The 15758-nt window shown below is 47.4% G+C and overlaps 1 protein-coding gene across 3 annotated transcripts in view; it reads right to left on the bottom strand.

Annotated features, from left to right (window-relative positions):
- The window catches only part of UPF3A (UPF3A regulator of nonsense mediated mRNA decay), a 178857-nt gene that overhangs the window by 76182 nt on the left and 86917 nt on the right, over positions 1 to 15758 (bottom strand). For all 3 annotated transcript variants that reach the window (XM_063953397.1, XM_063953396.1, XM_063953398.1), the window contains one exon: positions 8587 to 8697. In XM_063953397.1, coding sequence (XP_063809467.1) covers positions 8587 to 8697 — 111 coding nt within the window. The remainder of the gene's footprint in view (positions 1 to 8586; positions 8698 to 15758) is intronic.

Genomic DNA, 15758 nt, shown 5'->3' with positions numbered 1-15758 from the left:
ACCAAGAGAACTGAGTAGACAGCCCCGGATAGGTACGTCTAGCAGGTGGAGCCCCTGAAGGGAGAAATGTGGATTTTCCAGCAGTAGCTTTGGAGATCCATGCATCCAATTCTCCTCCGAAGAGCCATTCACCTGTGAAGGGAAGAGATTCCACATTACGTTTGGAGTAAGCATCTGCAATCCACTGACAAAACCATATGGCTCTGCGAGCAGACACAGCCATAGCAGTTGTTTTAGCCTGTATATTGGCAATCTCTTTTAGGGAGTCACAGAGGACTCTTGCCGTGTCCTGAATGTAAGTAAAGTTACAGTAGTAACCAAGGTCATATACCCAGAAAGGTCCTCTTGAATTTGAGTAGCCCATGTATGAATGGCATGTGTCATCCAGCAACCAGCAGTGACCGGCCTTTAAGCTACACCTGCAGCAGTGTAGATAGATTTTAGAGTGGTTTCTATTTTCCTATCCCCCTGGTCCTTTACTGTAAAGGAGGCCGGAGCAGGGAGCGCCGCCTTTTTGGAAAGACGAGAGACTGATACATCTACTGCTGGAGATTCTTCCCAGAATTTCCTGCCTTCAGGGGCAAAAGGGAAGGTATTTAAAAACCTTTTGGACACCTGATATTTTTTATCTGGATTTTTCCAGGCTATTTTAAATAAATCATCCATTCTTTAGAATCAGGAAACGTGACAGTCAGTTTGTCTTGAGGGAGGAAAAATTACTGCTGATTAGTAGAATCCTCCAGGGGGAGCTTTACCACATCCCGTATAGCCAATATAAGGGGTTCAATACCCTGCGTAGGGGTGGAGTCCCCGCTTATGGGGTCCATATCATCCCCATCATCCTGTAAATCATCATCAGTATCTGATAGTGGGGCAGTACGGATGGTGTAATGGTTAGCATTACTGCCTCACAGCACTGAGGTCATGGGTTCGATTCCCACCATGGCTCTAACTGTGCGGAGTTTGTATATTCTCCCCGTACTTGCGTGGGTTTCCTCCGGGTACTCCGGTTTCCTCCCACAATCCAAAAATATACTGGTAGGTCAATTGGATCCCAACACAAATTAACCCTAGTATGAATATGTGCTCGTGTGCATGTGGTAGGGAATATAGATTGTAAGCTCCACTGGGGCAGGGACCGATGTGAATGGGCAAATAGTCTCTGTAAAGTGCTGCGTAATATGTGTGCGCTATATAAATAACTGGTAATAATAATAATAAGAATTTACTTACCGATAATTCTATTTCTCGTAGTCCGTAGTGGATGCTGGGGACTCCGTCAGGACCATGGGGAATAGCGGCTCCGCAGGAGACAGGGCACAAAATTAAAAGTTTGACCACTAGGTGGTGTGCACTGGCTCCTCCCCCTATGACCCTCCTCCAAGCCTCAGTTAGGATACTGTGCCCGGACGAGCGTACACAATAAGGAAGGATTTTGAATCCCGGGTAAGACTCATACCAGCCACACCAATCACACTGTACAACTTGAGATCTGAACCCAGTTAACAGCATGATAACAGAGGAGCCTCTGAAAAGATGGCTTCCAACAATAATAACCCGATTTTTGTAACAATAACTATGTACAAGTATTGCAGACAATCCGCACTTGGGATGGGCGCCCAGCATCCACTACGGACTACGAGAAATAGAATTATCGGTAAGTAAATTCTTATTTTCTCTGACGTCCTAAGTGGATGCTGGGGACTCCGTCAGGACCATGGGGATTATACCAAAGCTCCCAAACGGGCGGGAGAGTGCGGATGACTCTGCAGCACCGAATGAGAGAACTCCAGGTCCTCCTTAGCCAGGGTATCAAATTTGTAGAATTTTACAAACGTGTTCTCCCCTGACCACGTAACTGCTCGGCAGCGTTGTAATGCCGAGACCCCTCGGGCAGCCGCCCAAGGTGAGCCCACCTTCCTTGTGGAGTGGGCATTTACAGATTTTGGCTGTGGCAGGCCCTGCCACAGAATGCGCAAGTTGAATTGTGCTACAAATCCAACGAGCAATCGTCTGCTTAGATGCAGGAACACCCAGCTTGTTGGGTGCATACAGTATAAACAGCGAGTCAGACTTTCTGACTCCAGCCGTCCTTGAAATATATATATATATATATATATATATATATATATATATTTTTTTTTAAGGCTCTGACAACGTCGAACAACTTGGAGTCCTCCAAGACGCTAGAAGCCGCAGGCACTACAATAGGTTGGTTCAGGTGAAACGCTGATACCACCTTAGGGAGAAACTGAGGACGCGTCCGCAGTTCTGCCCTGTCCCAATGGAAAATCAGATATGGCTTTTGTACGAAAAAGCCGCCAATTCTGACACTCTCCTGGCCGAAGCCAGGGCCAGTAGCATGGTCACTTCCCATGTAAGATATTTCAAATCCACCGATTTGAGTGGCTCAAACCCATGGGATTTGAGGAATCCCAAAACTACATTGAGATCCCACGGTGCCACTGGAGGCACAACCGGGGCTGTATATGTAGTACTCCTTTGACAAAAGCCTGGACTTCAGGAACTGAAGCCAATTCTTTCTGGAAGAAAATCGACAGGGCCGAAATTTGAACCTTAATGGACCCCAATTTGAGGCCCATAGACAATCCTGTTTGCAGGAAATGTAGGAATCGACCCAGTTGAAATTCCTCCGTCGGAGCCCTCTCCTTCAGGATCCGGCGTTCAACCGCCATGCCGTCAAACGCAGCCGCGGTAAGTCTAGAGGTAGAGTGCACGGATCCTCCGTGCGCATCTCTTGAAGTTCCGGGTACCAAGTCTTTCTTGGCAAATCCGGAACCACGAGTATCGTTCTTACTCCCCTTCGCCTTATAATTCTCAGTACCTTGGGTATGAGAGGCAGAGGGGGGGAACACATACATTGGCTGGTACACCCATGGTGTTACCAACGCATCCACAGCTATTGCCTGAGGGTCTCTTGACCTGGCGCAATACCTGTCCAGTTTTTTGTTGAGGCGGGACGCCATCATGTCCACCTTTGGTTTTTCCCAACGGTTCACAATCATGTGGAAGACTTCTGGATGAAGTCCCCACTCTCCCGGGTGGTGATCGTGTCTGCTGAGGAAGTCTGCTTCCCAGTTGTCCACTCCCGGAATGAACACTGCTGACAGTGCTATCACATGATTTTCTGCCCAGTGAAAAATCCTTGCAGCTTCTGCCATTGCCCTCCTGCTTCTTGTGTCGCCCTGTCTGTTTACGTGGGCGACTGCCGTGGTGTTGCCCTACTGGTTCAACACCGGCTGACCCTGAAGCAGAGGCCTTGCCAGGCTTAGAGCATTGTAAATTGCCCTTAGCTCCAGTATATTTATGTGAAGTGAAGTCTCCAGGCTTGACCACACTCCCTGGAAATTTCTTCCCTGTGTGACTGCTCCCCAGCCTCTCAGGCTGGCATTCGTGGTCACCAGGACCCAGTCCTGAATGCCGAATCTGCGGCCCTCCAAAAAGGTGAGCACTCTGCAACCACCACAGAAGAGACCCCCTTGTCCTTGGAGACGGGGCTATCCGCTGATGCATCTGAAGATGTGATCCGGACCATTCGTCCAGCAGATTCCACTGAAAAGTTCTTGCGTGGAATCTGCCGAATGGAATCGCTTCGTAAGAAGCCATCATTTACCCAGGACTCTTGTGCATTGATGCACTGACACTTTTCCTGGTTTTAGGAGGTTCCTGACTAGCTCGGATAACTCCCTGGCTTTCTCCTCCGGGAGAAAAACCTTTTTCTGAACTGTGTCCAGAATCATCCCTAGGAACAGCAGACGTGTCGTCGGGCTCAGCTGGGATTTTGGAAAATTTAGAATCCACCCGTGCTGTTGCAGCACTACTTGGGTTAGTGCTACACCGGCCTCTAACTGTTCTCTGGATCTTGCCCTTATCAGGAGATCGTCCAAGTAAGGGATAATTAATACGCCTTTTCTTCGAAGAAGAATCATCATTTCGGCCATTACCTTGGTAAAGACCCGGGGTGCCGTGGACAATCCAAACGGCAACGTCTGAAACTGATAGTGACAGTTTTGTACCACGAACCTGAGGTACCCTTGGTTTGAAGGGCAAATTGGGACATGGAGGTAAGCATCCTTGATGTCCCAGGACACCATAAAGTCCCCTTCTTCCAGATTCGCTATCACTGCTCTGAGTGATTTCATCTTGAACTTGAACCTTTGTATGTAAGTGTTCAAAAGATTTCAGACTTAGAATAGGTCTCACCGAGCCGTCCGGCTTCGGTACCACAAACAGCGTGGAATAATACCCCTTTCCTTGTTGTAGTAGGGGTACCTTGACTATTACTTGCTGGGAATACAGCTTGTGAATAGCTTCCAACACCGTCTCCCTGTCGGAGGGAGATGTTGGTAAAGCAGACTTCAGGAATCTGCGAGGAAGAGACGTCTCGAATTCCAATCTGTACCCCTGTGATACTACCTGCAGGATCCAAGGGTCGACTTGCGAGTGAGCCCACTGCGCGCTGAAATTCTTGAGACGACCCCCCCACCGGACCCGAGTCCGCTTGTAAGGCCCCAGCGACATGCTGAGGACTTTTCAGAAGCGGGGGAGTGCTTCTGCTCCTGGGAAGGAGCTGCTTGCTGCAGTCTCTTACCCTTTCCTTTGCCTCGGGCAGATATGAATGGCCTTTTGCCCGCTTGTTCTTATGAGAACGAAAGGACTGAGGCTGAAAAGACGGTGTCTTTTTCTGTTGGGAGGTGACCTGAGGTAAAAAAGGTGGATTTTCCGGCTGTTGCCGTGGCCACCAAGTCCGATAGACCGACCCCAAATAATTCCTCCCCTTTATACGGCAAACTTCCATATGCCGCTTGGAATCCGCATCACCTGACCACTGTCGCGTCCATAAACTTCTTCTGGCAGAAATGGACAGCGCACTTACCCTTGATGCCAGAGTGCAAATATCCCTCTGTGCATCTCGCATATAAAGAAAATGCATCCTTTAAATGCTCTATAGTCAATAAAATATTGTCGCTATTCAGGGTATCAATATTTCCAGTCAGAGATTCCGACCAAACCCCCCCAGCACTGCACATCCATGCTGGGGCGATTGCTGGTCGCAGTATAACATCAGTATGTGTGTATATACTTTTTAGAGTATTTTCCAGCCTCCTATCAGCTGGATTTTGAGGGCGGCCGTATCAGGAGACGGTAACGCCACTTGTTTTGATAAGCGTGTGAGCGCCTTATCTACCCTAGAGGGTGTTTCCCAGCGCGCCCTAACCTCTGGCGGGAAAGGGTATAATGCCAATAACTTCTCTGAAATTAGCAACTTCCTATCGGGGGTAACCCACGCTTCATCACACACTTCAATCAATTCATCTGATTTCAGGAAAAACTACAGGTAGTTTTTTCACACCCCACATAATACCCATTTTTGTGGTACTTGTAGTATCAGAAATATGTAACGCCTCCTTCATTGCCGTGATTATGTAACGTGTGGCCCTACTGGAAAATACGTTTGTTTCTTCACCGTCGACACTGGAGTCAGTGTCCGTGTCTGTGTCTGTCGACCGACTGAGGTAATGGGCGTTTTAAAGCCCCTGACGGTGTTTGAGACGCCTGGACAGGTACTAATTGGTTTGCCGGCCGTCTCATATCGTCAACCGACCTTGTAGCGTGTTGACACTATCACGTAATTCCATAAATAAAGCCATCCATTCCGGTGTCGACTCCCTAGGGGGTGACATCCCATTACAGGCAATTGCTCCGCCTCCACACCAACATCGTCCTCATACCTGTCGACACACACGTACCGACACACAGCACACACACAGGGAATGCTCTGATAGAGGACAGGACCCCACTAGCCCTTTGGGGAGACAGAGGGAGAGTTTGCCAGCACACACCAAAACGCTATAATTATACAGGGACCACCTTATAGTAAGTGTTTTCCCTTATAGTAGCTTAATATATAATAATATCGCCAAAAAAATGCCCCCCCTCTCTGTTTTAACCCTGTTTCTGTAGTGCAGTGCAGGGGAGAGCCTGGGAGCCTTCCCACCAGCGGATCTGTGTGGGAAAAATGGCGCTGTGTGCTGAGGAGATAGGCCCCGCCCCCTTCACGGCGGGCTCTTCTCCCGGTTTTTTCTGTAATCCTGGCAGGGGTTAAATACATCCATATAGCCCAGGGGCTATATGTGATGTATTTTTAGCCAGTAAAGGTAATTACATTGCTGCCCAGGGCGCCCCCCTCCCAGCGCCCTGCACCCTCAGTGACCGCGGTGTGAAGTGTGCTGAGAGCAATGGCGCACAGCTGCAGTGCTGTGCGCTACCTTGAGAAGACTGGGAAGTCTTCAGCCGCCGATTTCTGGACCTCTTCTCTCTTCAGCATCTGTAAGGGGGCCGGCGGCGCGGCTCCGGTGACCCATCCAGGCTGTACCTGTGATCGTCCCTCTGGAGCTAGTGTCCAGTAGCCTAAGAAGCCAATCCATCCTGCACGCAGGTGAGTTCACTTCTTCTCCCCTTAGTCCCGCGTTGCAGTGAGCCTGTTGCCAGCAGGACTCACTGAAAATAAAAAACCTAACAAACTTTTATTCTAAGCAGCTCTTTAGGAGAGCCACCTAGATTGCACCCTTCTCGGCCGGGCACAAAAACCTAACTGAGGCTTGGAGGAGGGTCATAGGGGGAGGAGCCAGTGCACACCACCTAGTGGTCAAACTTTTAATTTTGTGCCCTGTCTCCTGCGGAGCCGCTATTCCCCATGGTCCTGACGGAGTCCCCAGCATCCACTTAGGACGTCAGAGAAAATAATAATAGTAGTGCAGGTAAAGCACGTTTTTGTGCACCTGCATTGGACAGGGAGGGGCGTTTTGCAGCTAAATTTGCCACAGCTTGCTGCAGCTCTTGAGTTTTAATGGCATTTGCAGTGAGCTGAGATGACATATCTGACATCATAGTTTTGATAGCCCCCAGCCAGGAGGGCTCTGGACTCTCCGCCACATCGTTATCAGCATTCTGAGATGACTGACTACACTGCTCACATGATATTGAGCCAGATTAACTAGGAGAGAATCTAGCATTACAAACACTGCATAACTTCTGTTTTACCATGTTGAATAAGAACAACAGGTATAATACACATACAACATACAAAACAAGCCTGTCCTATTGCATGTGAGAGGAGACATAGGAGAGAGGACACCAGCGCACCCAGCGCTGCACAGCCCCAGTGAGGCTGTCAGCGTTTTTATAAGTAAACAACAGTGAGACTGTATTATGAAAAATCCCTCAGATGGATGTTACTTGTGCACACTCTAGCGGCTCTCCCCCTCTACACCCAGTACCAGTGATCCAGGGACTGTTATGGAGGAGCTGTTGAGGCTGCTGCTGCTGCTAAGCAGAGGAAGGCTCCAAAATGCCGCTGAGCCCGCTCTGATGTAGCTCCGCCCCCCGCCATGGCATCGGAGCTACTGTTTTATATTTATGCTGGCCATATCTCCCTGTGTTGTATCCTCACATAAATACTTGGTGCAATGCCTTTTAGCCAGTCTCACGCAGGGGCTACAGCGGGTCCCCCCCAGGAGGGACCCGTACGCCTCCCACGCGCTTCAGTAGCACAGTGAACCTTAGCGGTATCCCTGGCTTGTACTCACCACAGATGATCACCTTCAGGCAGCGTTAGCGGTGTGCGGCATGCTGCGGCTGCGGCAGCCAAGGCGCCATGCCCCGCTGAACAAACAGCCTCTCAGGGCGGTGGTCCTGCAGCGGGGAAGCGGCTCTGCACCTCAGGAGGCCGGTGACCGTCCCCCCCTAACTTCCACGGTGCAGGTATGCTGTTGCCTAAACCGCATACCGAAAAAAATGTAACTTTTAAAAGAAAAACTCTGGAGCTTGCAGAGTGTGCATCCTCTCCTGATGGCACTTTTTCTAAACTGACCTGTAGGAGGAGGCATAGAGGGAAAGGAGCCTGCACACCCAGTTGAAGAAATTTAAAGTGCACTGGATCATTTGGACCCGTCTATACCCCATCGTACTAATTCTGTCCCCAATATCCCTTATGGATGCTAGAGAAATAATATTTTAAAAATTCCTAATTACAAAAAAAAAAAAAAAAAAACAACTATTAATTAAAAACTAGGTTTACAGTAGTGTCAATGATAAGTGGTACTGGTGAACTGAATGGGATCCGTTCAATTTACCGGCTGTTGGGATCCCGGCGGTCAGGATACCGCTGCCAGAATCTCGTTAGCCGACAATGCCGCCAGCCAGAATCCCAGCAAAACAGGACTATTCCCACTCGTGGGTGTCAATGACACCCATAGAGTAGGAACAGAATCTGTGGCGAGCCCCCGAGCCCGCAGCGTGGCAAGTGCAATGAGCCCGCAAGGCGACTCTTTGCTCCCGCCTTGCTGGCAGCATTCTGGTGGTGCTTCCGTCGCGATATGGACAGCCGGCATCCCGCCCACTGGTAAATCATACTGATTCCAACTGAACAAATGATGATGTCTTTGACTTTAGATAACCTTATTACCTTGAGAGTACTGTAAAATGATAGCAAAGAAAATATTTTTCTATAAAATCTTTTATGCAAATGCTATAATACAATCCACATGTATATAAATAACAAACCAATAAGTTCCTTTGTTTTTGCTTCAATTTCTCCTAAGAGCGTTTCTGGATTTGCGCAAATCTTTTCCTCATCAGCACAATAGTTCTCCAAAAACTTCTTATACTCTATATCTACAAAATGAACATAAAACAGTTAAACAGTTAAACTGATGTACGGTTAGAAGACATTAGGAAGACATTAAAAATAAAGCAAAGATGACATGCACTGAAACAGCTAAACTTTGAAATGACACCACCAATTTGAACCAGTGACTCCATTATGGGGCTAATTCAGTAAGGATTGTATAAAGTACAATCGCAAAATTGCGAAAGCACGCCCAAACGCAAAATCTGCAACACTAATTTAATGTTACAACAAAAGGTGGACTTGTTAAATTAGCAAATTTTGCAATTAGATTTAAAAATCTGCATTTTTTGCGAAAAAACTTACACTTTGTCGCATTTTTTGCATAAAGGTTTCTGATGTCACAATTTAACATCAGCCACACACAACATTGGGGGTAATTCCAAGTTGATCGCAGCAGGATTTTTGATAGCAATTGGGCAAAACCATGTGCACTGCAGGGGAGGCAGATATAACATGTGCAGAGAGAGTTAGATTTGGGTGGGGTGTGTTCAATCTGCAATCTAATTTGCAGTGTAAAAATAAAGCAGCCAATATTTACCCTGCACAGAAATAAAATAACCCACCCAAATCTAACTCTTTCTGCACATGTTATATCTGCCTCCCCTGCAGTGCACATGGTTTTGCCCAATTGCTATCAAAAATCCTGCTGCGATCAACTTGGAATTACCCCCATTGGGGGTAATTCTGAGTTGATCGCAGCAGCTAGTTTGTTAGCAATTGGGCAAAACCATGTGAACTGCAGGGGGGGGGGGGGGGGGGGCAGATATAACATTTGCAGAGAGAGTTAGATTTGGGTGGGTTATTTTGTTTCTGTGCAGGGTAAATACTCCCTGCTTTATTTTTACACTGCAATTTAGATTTCAGTTTGAATACACCCCACCCGAATCTAACTCTCTCTGCACATGTTATATCTGCCCCCCCTGCATTGCACATGGTTTTGCCCAACTGCTAACAAAATTGCTGCTGCGCTCAACTCAGAATTAGGCCCATGGAGCCAACCATGCCTATTGACAGGATGCGTCGAACAACAAGACGAGCAACTCCCGCTGATAAATACACAAACGCCGGCGGAAAAAGGGAAAAATACACGTTTTTTTAATGTTGAAAGTTTACATACATGACATATTAATGTTTCTTTGTTATTATTAACATTCCTTATGTTATTGTTTAATGTGAAAATATAAAAAAAAAAATGGTGCATAATTAAAATGTCCACAAAATCACAATTATTATGGTGATGTTATTGAACATATGATTCTTTGTCAAGGGGGAAAAAAAAAACCTTACACATGTATGTGGGTATAATTTTTGAAGATAATAATTGTTTGTTAGTTTAAATCATTAAAAAAACTCAGCTTTTAAACAAAAAGCCATTAACCAAACAATAAATAAAAAAACTTGTTTGTAAATGTTATTGTACATGTTTGTTCTTGACAAACCTGCATTTTTATTAACTTAAAGTATTATGTTACTACTAACATATATTTTATAGTAATACATGTGTTAAATAGTTTAAAGCTCCCTTACATGATGTTAGTTTCAATGCAGCTGAATAAACTGAATTGTGGTCAGCAGTCTGATCTGCTTCAGCTGGGTGTAATGAAGCAATGATTGCAGGATACATCCAACATTCTACAACTGAGGTCAGCTTGTGTAGATTTTAAGGTAGACCTGTAGTCACTCAGAAACTGTACACCATAAATGTGCGTTCAGTTGCAAAAAATGCGTATGCTCCGCCTATCTAAAATCTGCATATGCCCCCAACACACCCCTGCTCGTAGTTTTTGCGAGTCCAGCCCTTTAGTACGCTCCCTACACGCCTAGTTTTCGTAGTGCATATGCAGTTTTTGCTTTGTCTCAGAAGTTGTATTTTTTGTCTCAGATTTTACGTATTTTCGCAATTTTTGCAGTTTTACATTCCTTGTTGAATTAGCCCCTATGTCTGAAAAGAAATGCCCTCATACGTCTTTGCTTCAGTCACACCAAACAGCCCCTCTGGGCACACCAGGTCGCGTAAGAATATTCTAGCATTGGGCGACTTTTTTTCTGAAAATGTGTCTTAGTCACAACGCAATGCGACTAGGACGCATGAGGAGACTGTGCAGATTAATGTGATATATGACACTTGTGTAATTGTGTGTGACTGAGGGTCTATGTACTAAGCCTTGGAGAGAGATAAAATGGATGGATATAAAGTACCAGCCAATCAGCTCCTAACTGCCATGTTACAGGCTTGGTTTGAAAAATGACAGTTAGTAGCTGGTTGGTTGGCACTTTATCTCTATCCACTTTATTTCACTCCAAGGCTTAGTTCATAGGGGGTCATTCAGATCTGATCGCTACTGTGCGTTTTCACACAGCGGGCGTTCAGGTCCTAACTGCGCAAGCGTATGCACCACAATGCGCATGCGCGTCGTACAACAACAACAGGCATCGCCGGTCTGCCACGGGATACTGTGAAAAATCCAATCGCACGGGCGTTCACAAGGTGATTGACAGGAAGAGGCCTTTTGTGGGTGGCAACTGATCGTTTACAGGGAATGTCCGGAAAAATGCAGGCGTGCCCAAGTGTTTTCAGGGAGGGTGTCTGACGTCAGCTCCAGCTCCGATCAGCCTGATTCTATTGCACTGGAGGAGTAAGTCCTGGGCTGCGCACAGCGAGAAAATGCTCTGTTCCTGGACTTTCCCAGTAATGTATGATTGCCATCACCTGTGGTGAAACACCTTTCTTATCAATTAACTAGCTCACCACAGGTGATGGCAATCATACATTACCAGGAAAGTCCAGGAACAGAGCATTTTCTCCCTCATGGAGAGGGTCAGGTAGGATCCATGTGCACTTTCAATCTCCGTCTGTAGGCCTATACATGCTGCGGTGCATGTGCAGTCTGCGATTGATTTCTACAATGCATGCAGTTTGCAGATATCCACAGGATGCGTCTAACTCAGAATAAGGCCCATTGTCAGTTATATATAAATATATATACTTGAGTCACTATATGAGTCAGAGTTTATCTTAGGGCTGGTATAAGGCTTTTGGGGAACCCACGGCAAGTAAGTTGTGGGGGCCCCCCTCTATTAAATGTCCCCTTGCCTTGGCCCCAAATTGGGGACAGTGCCCCCCCCCCTCCCCATATGTTGCACATTGCAAATCCCCCCCGTTCCCTCCATGCCATTCACAGACGTAGTTTCTGTGGCAGCATACTTTCCGGCACTGTGTTCTGCATGCACAGACTGATTACAGAGTACAGCATCCTTCGAGTCCCCTTATCAGCAGGAAGGACAGTCGTGATGTGTCACTGATGGTGGGTACCGGGGAGCCTTCTTGCGCTGTATGCTGTTTGTGCATGCAGAACGCAGAGATACGGAGCACCTGCCTGCTGGCACTGTTCTCGCAGAGGAGAGTGAAGAATCTTATTTTATTATAAAAAATAAACCCTCAGCCACTCTTCCTGTGCCACAGGAACTAAATACCCTGTTTAAAGACCCGTGGGTTAATCCTGATAGCAACCGTTTAGGGATTTGAAATTTCCTATCATCTTTAACGTTTCCTCCTGAGGATAGGAAAAAATGGGAAAATCCACCGATAGTGGATGCATCAGTATCCAGGCTGTCACAAAAAAATTGTATTGCCTGTCCCGGGTGCAGCCTACCTGAAAGACACGGCTGATTGTAGGATTGAGACCACACTCAAATCCTTGTATACAGCTGCTGGGGTGGCCCAGAGACCCACTATAGCAAGTGGGTGGATTACTAAAGCCATTGCTAAATGGTCGGGTAACCTAATTGAAGGGTTAGATACCTTGCCTCAAGGGGAGAAAATTTTACTCCTGCAACATATACAGGACTCTGTAAACTTTATGGTGGAAGCCATAAAAGAAATAGGCTTGCTTAATGCATGCACCACTGCTATGGCAGTGTCAGCATGCAGGTGCTTTTGGCTACACCATTGGACTGCTGACGCGGACTCCATGAAAGGAGTGGAAGGCCTACATTTCACAGGAGAGGCCTTATTTGGAGATGAACTAGACAAATGAATCTCCAAAGCTACTGCGGATAAGTCCACATATCTTCCTTCTACAGCTTCCCCAGCCAGGAAGGTTTACTCAGGTTCCAATTTACAGTCCTTTCGGACGGCCAAGTTTAGGGGCAAAACCAGAGGTTCTTCTACAGCCACCAGAGGTAAATCACGCAAACCTGCAACTGCCGGTTCTCAGGAACAGAGCTCAAGCTCTGCTTCATCAAAGCCTTCAGCATGACGGTGGACCGCGATGCCTGAAAGACTGGCGGGTGGGAGCCCGACTAAAATTTTTCAGTCACATCTGAACAAGTTCATGCCAGGATCCCTGGGTCATAGATCTTATAGCCCAGGGCTACAGACTGGAGTTCCAGGAGCTCCCACCTCACAGATTCTTCAAATCAGGCTTACCAGTTTCGCAAGAGACAAGTATAACTTTACAGGACGCCATTCAAAAACGGATACAGACCCAGGTCGTTGTTCCAGTTCCACCTCATCAGCAAAACAAGGGGTATTATTTCATCATGTTTGTAGTACCGAAACCGGATGGTTCGGTAAGACCGATTTTGAACCTCAAGTCGTTGAACCCGTAGTTACAAGTGTTCAAATTCAAGACGGAGTCTCTGCGAGCGGTAATCTCAGGTCTGGAGGAGGAGGAGGAATTCCTAATGTCTCTGGATATCAAGGATGCGCACCTTCACATTCCGATCTGGCTGCCTCATCAGGCTTATCTACGGTTTGCATTGCAGGACTGTCACTACCAGTTCCAGTCTCTCCATGGCACTGAGAGTGTTCACCAAGGTGATGGCAGAGATGATGTTTCTACTCCGCAAACGGAGTGAACATAATTCCGTACCTGGACGATCTTCTGATAAAGGCACCGTCCAGGGAGCGGTTGTAGGACAGCATTGGCCGCTCAACCAGACTACTACTGGATCACGGGTGGATTCTGAACTTACCAAAATCTCACCTGGAACCGACGCAGTGGCTTCCTTTCCTGGGAATGATACTCGACACAGAGTCTCAGAGAGTGTTCCTTCCCTTGGAGAAGGCTATGGTAATCCAGTCAATGGTTCGAGCTGTCCTGAAGTCAACCCGGATCTCAGTGCATCTGTGCATTTGCCTTCTGGGTAAAATGGTGGCCTCTTACGAGGCACTTCAGTACGGAAGGTTTCATGCGAGGCCCTTCCAGCTGGATCTGTTGTACAAATGGTCCAGATCGCATCTTCACATGCACCAGAAGATACGTCTGTCGCCAAGAGCCAGGAGCTCCCTTCTGTGGTGGCTACAGACTTCTCACCTCGTTGAGGGTTAGAGGTTCGAGATTCAGAATTGGATTCTGCTAACCACAAACGCAAGCCTCAGAGGTTGGGGAGCAGTCACCCAGGGGGTACAGTTTCAAGGAAGATGGTCAAGTCGGGAAGTCGTCCTTCCAATAAACATCCTGGAACTCAGGGCAATCCACAACGCCCTTCTGCAGGCCTCACATCTACTTCGGACTCAGACCATTCAAGTCCAGTCGGACAATGTAACAATGGTAACGTACATAAACCGACAGGGCGGAATGAAAAGCAGAGCAGCAATGTCAGAGGTGTCAAGAATTCTCCTCTGGGAAGAAAAACACGCCATGGCATTGCCGTCGGTCTTCATTCCGGGAGTAGACAACTGGGAAGCAGACTTCCTCAGCAGGAACGACCTGCACCCGGGGGAGTGGGGCCTCCACCTGGAGGTATTCTGGTAGATGACACGTCGGTGGGGATATCCACAGATCGACAAGATGACCTCTCCACTCAACAAGAAGCTCAAGCGGTATTGTTCCAGGTCGAGGTACTCACAAGCAGTGGCGGTAGACGCTCTGACAACTCCGTGGGTCTACCAGCTGGTGTACATGTTCCCTCCACTTCCTATGATCCCAAGAATTCTAAAAGAATAAAAAGGGATAGGGTTCAAGCAATTCTCATTGCTCTGGACTGGCCACGAAGGGCCTGGTATGCTGATCTTCCCGAGATGCTGATCGAAGACACGTGGCCTCTACCTCTTCGCGAGGATCTTTTGCAACAGGGCCCATTCATCTATCAAGACTTACCGCGGCTACGTTTAATGGCATGGAAGTTGAATGGCTAATTCTAGCCAGGAGAGGGAATACTGACAAGGTCATCCCGACTATGATCCAAGCCAGGAAGGGGGTAACGTCTAAACATTACCACCGTATATGGAAGAAGTATGTCTGTGTGAAAGCAGACAATATTCTGCGGTGCAGTTTCATCTGGGTTGTCTCCTGCTTTTTCTGCAGTCAGGAGTTGATGTAGGCCTACGCCTAGGCTCCATTAAAGCCCAGATTTCGGTCTTGTCTATTTACTTTCAGAAATAATTGGCTTCTCTCCCTGAGGTCCAGATGTTCTTGAAGGGTGTTTTGCACATCCAACCTCCCTTTGTGCCTCCCACGGCACCTTGGGATCTCAATTTGGTTCTACACTTCCTACAATCGGACTGGTTTGAACTGTTACAGGAGATGGATGTAAAGTACCTTACGTGGAAGACCGTCACACTGCTGGCCTTGGCTTCAGCTGTACGTGTGTCGGACCTGGGGGCATTGTCTTACAAGAGTCCCTACTTAATTTTCCATGAGGATAGAGCTGAACTCAGGACTTGTTAGCAATTTCTTCCTAAGGTGGTGTCCGCATTTCACATAAACCAACCTATTGTGGTTCCGGTTCTGCTACTTCAAAGTCTTTGGATATTGTGAGGGCTTTGAAGGTGTACATAAAGAGGACAGCTCGTCACAGGAAATCGGACTCGCTGTTCGTTCTTTATGATCCCAATAAAATTGGGTGTCCTGCTTCAAAGCAGTCAATTGCACGCTGGATCAGGCTCACTATCCAGCATGCTTATTCCACGGCAGGATTGCCGGTTCCAAAATCTATACAGGCCCACTCTAGTAGGTCAGTGGGTTCTTCCTGGGTGGCTGCCCGGGGGAGCTCGGCTTTACAGCTCTGCCGAGCAGCTACTTGGTCAGGTTCGCACACG

The sequence above is a fragment of the Pseudophryne corroboree genome, chromosome 2 (genome assembly GCF_028390025.1).
Source record: "Pseudophryne corroboree isolate aPseCor3 chromosome 2, aPseCor3.hap2, whole genome shotgun sequence".
Lineage (NCBI taxonomy): Eukaryota > Metazoa > Chordata > Amphibia > Anura > Myobatrachidae > Pseudophryne > Pseudophryne corroboree.
This window is presented reverse-complemented; position numbering and strand designations above follow the sequence as displayed.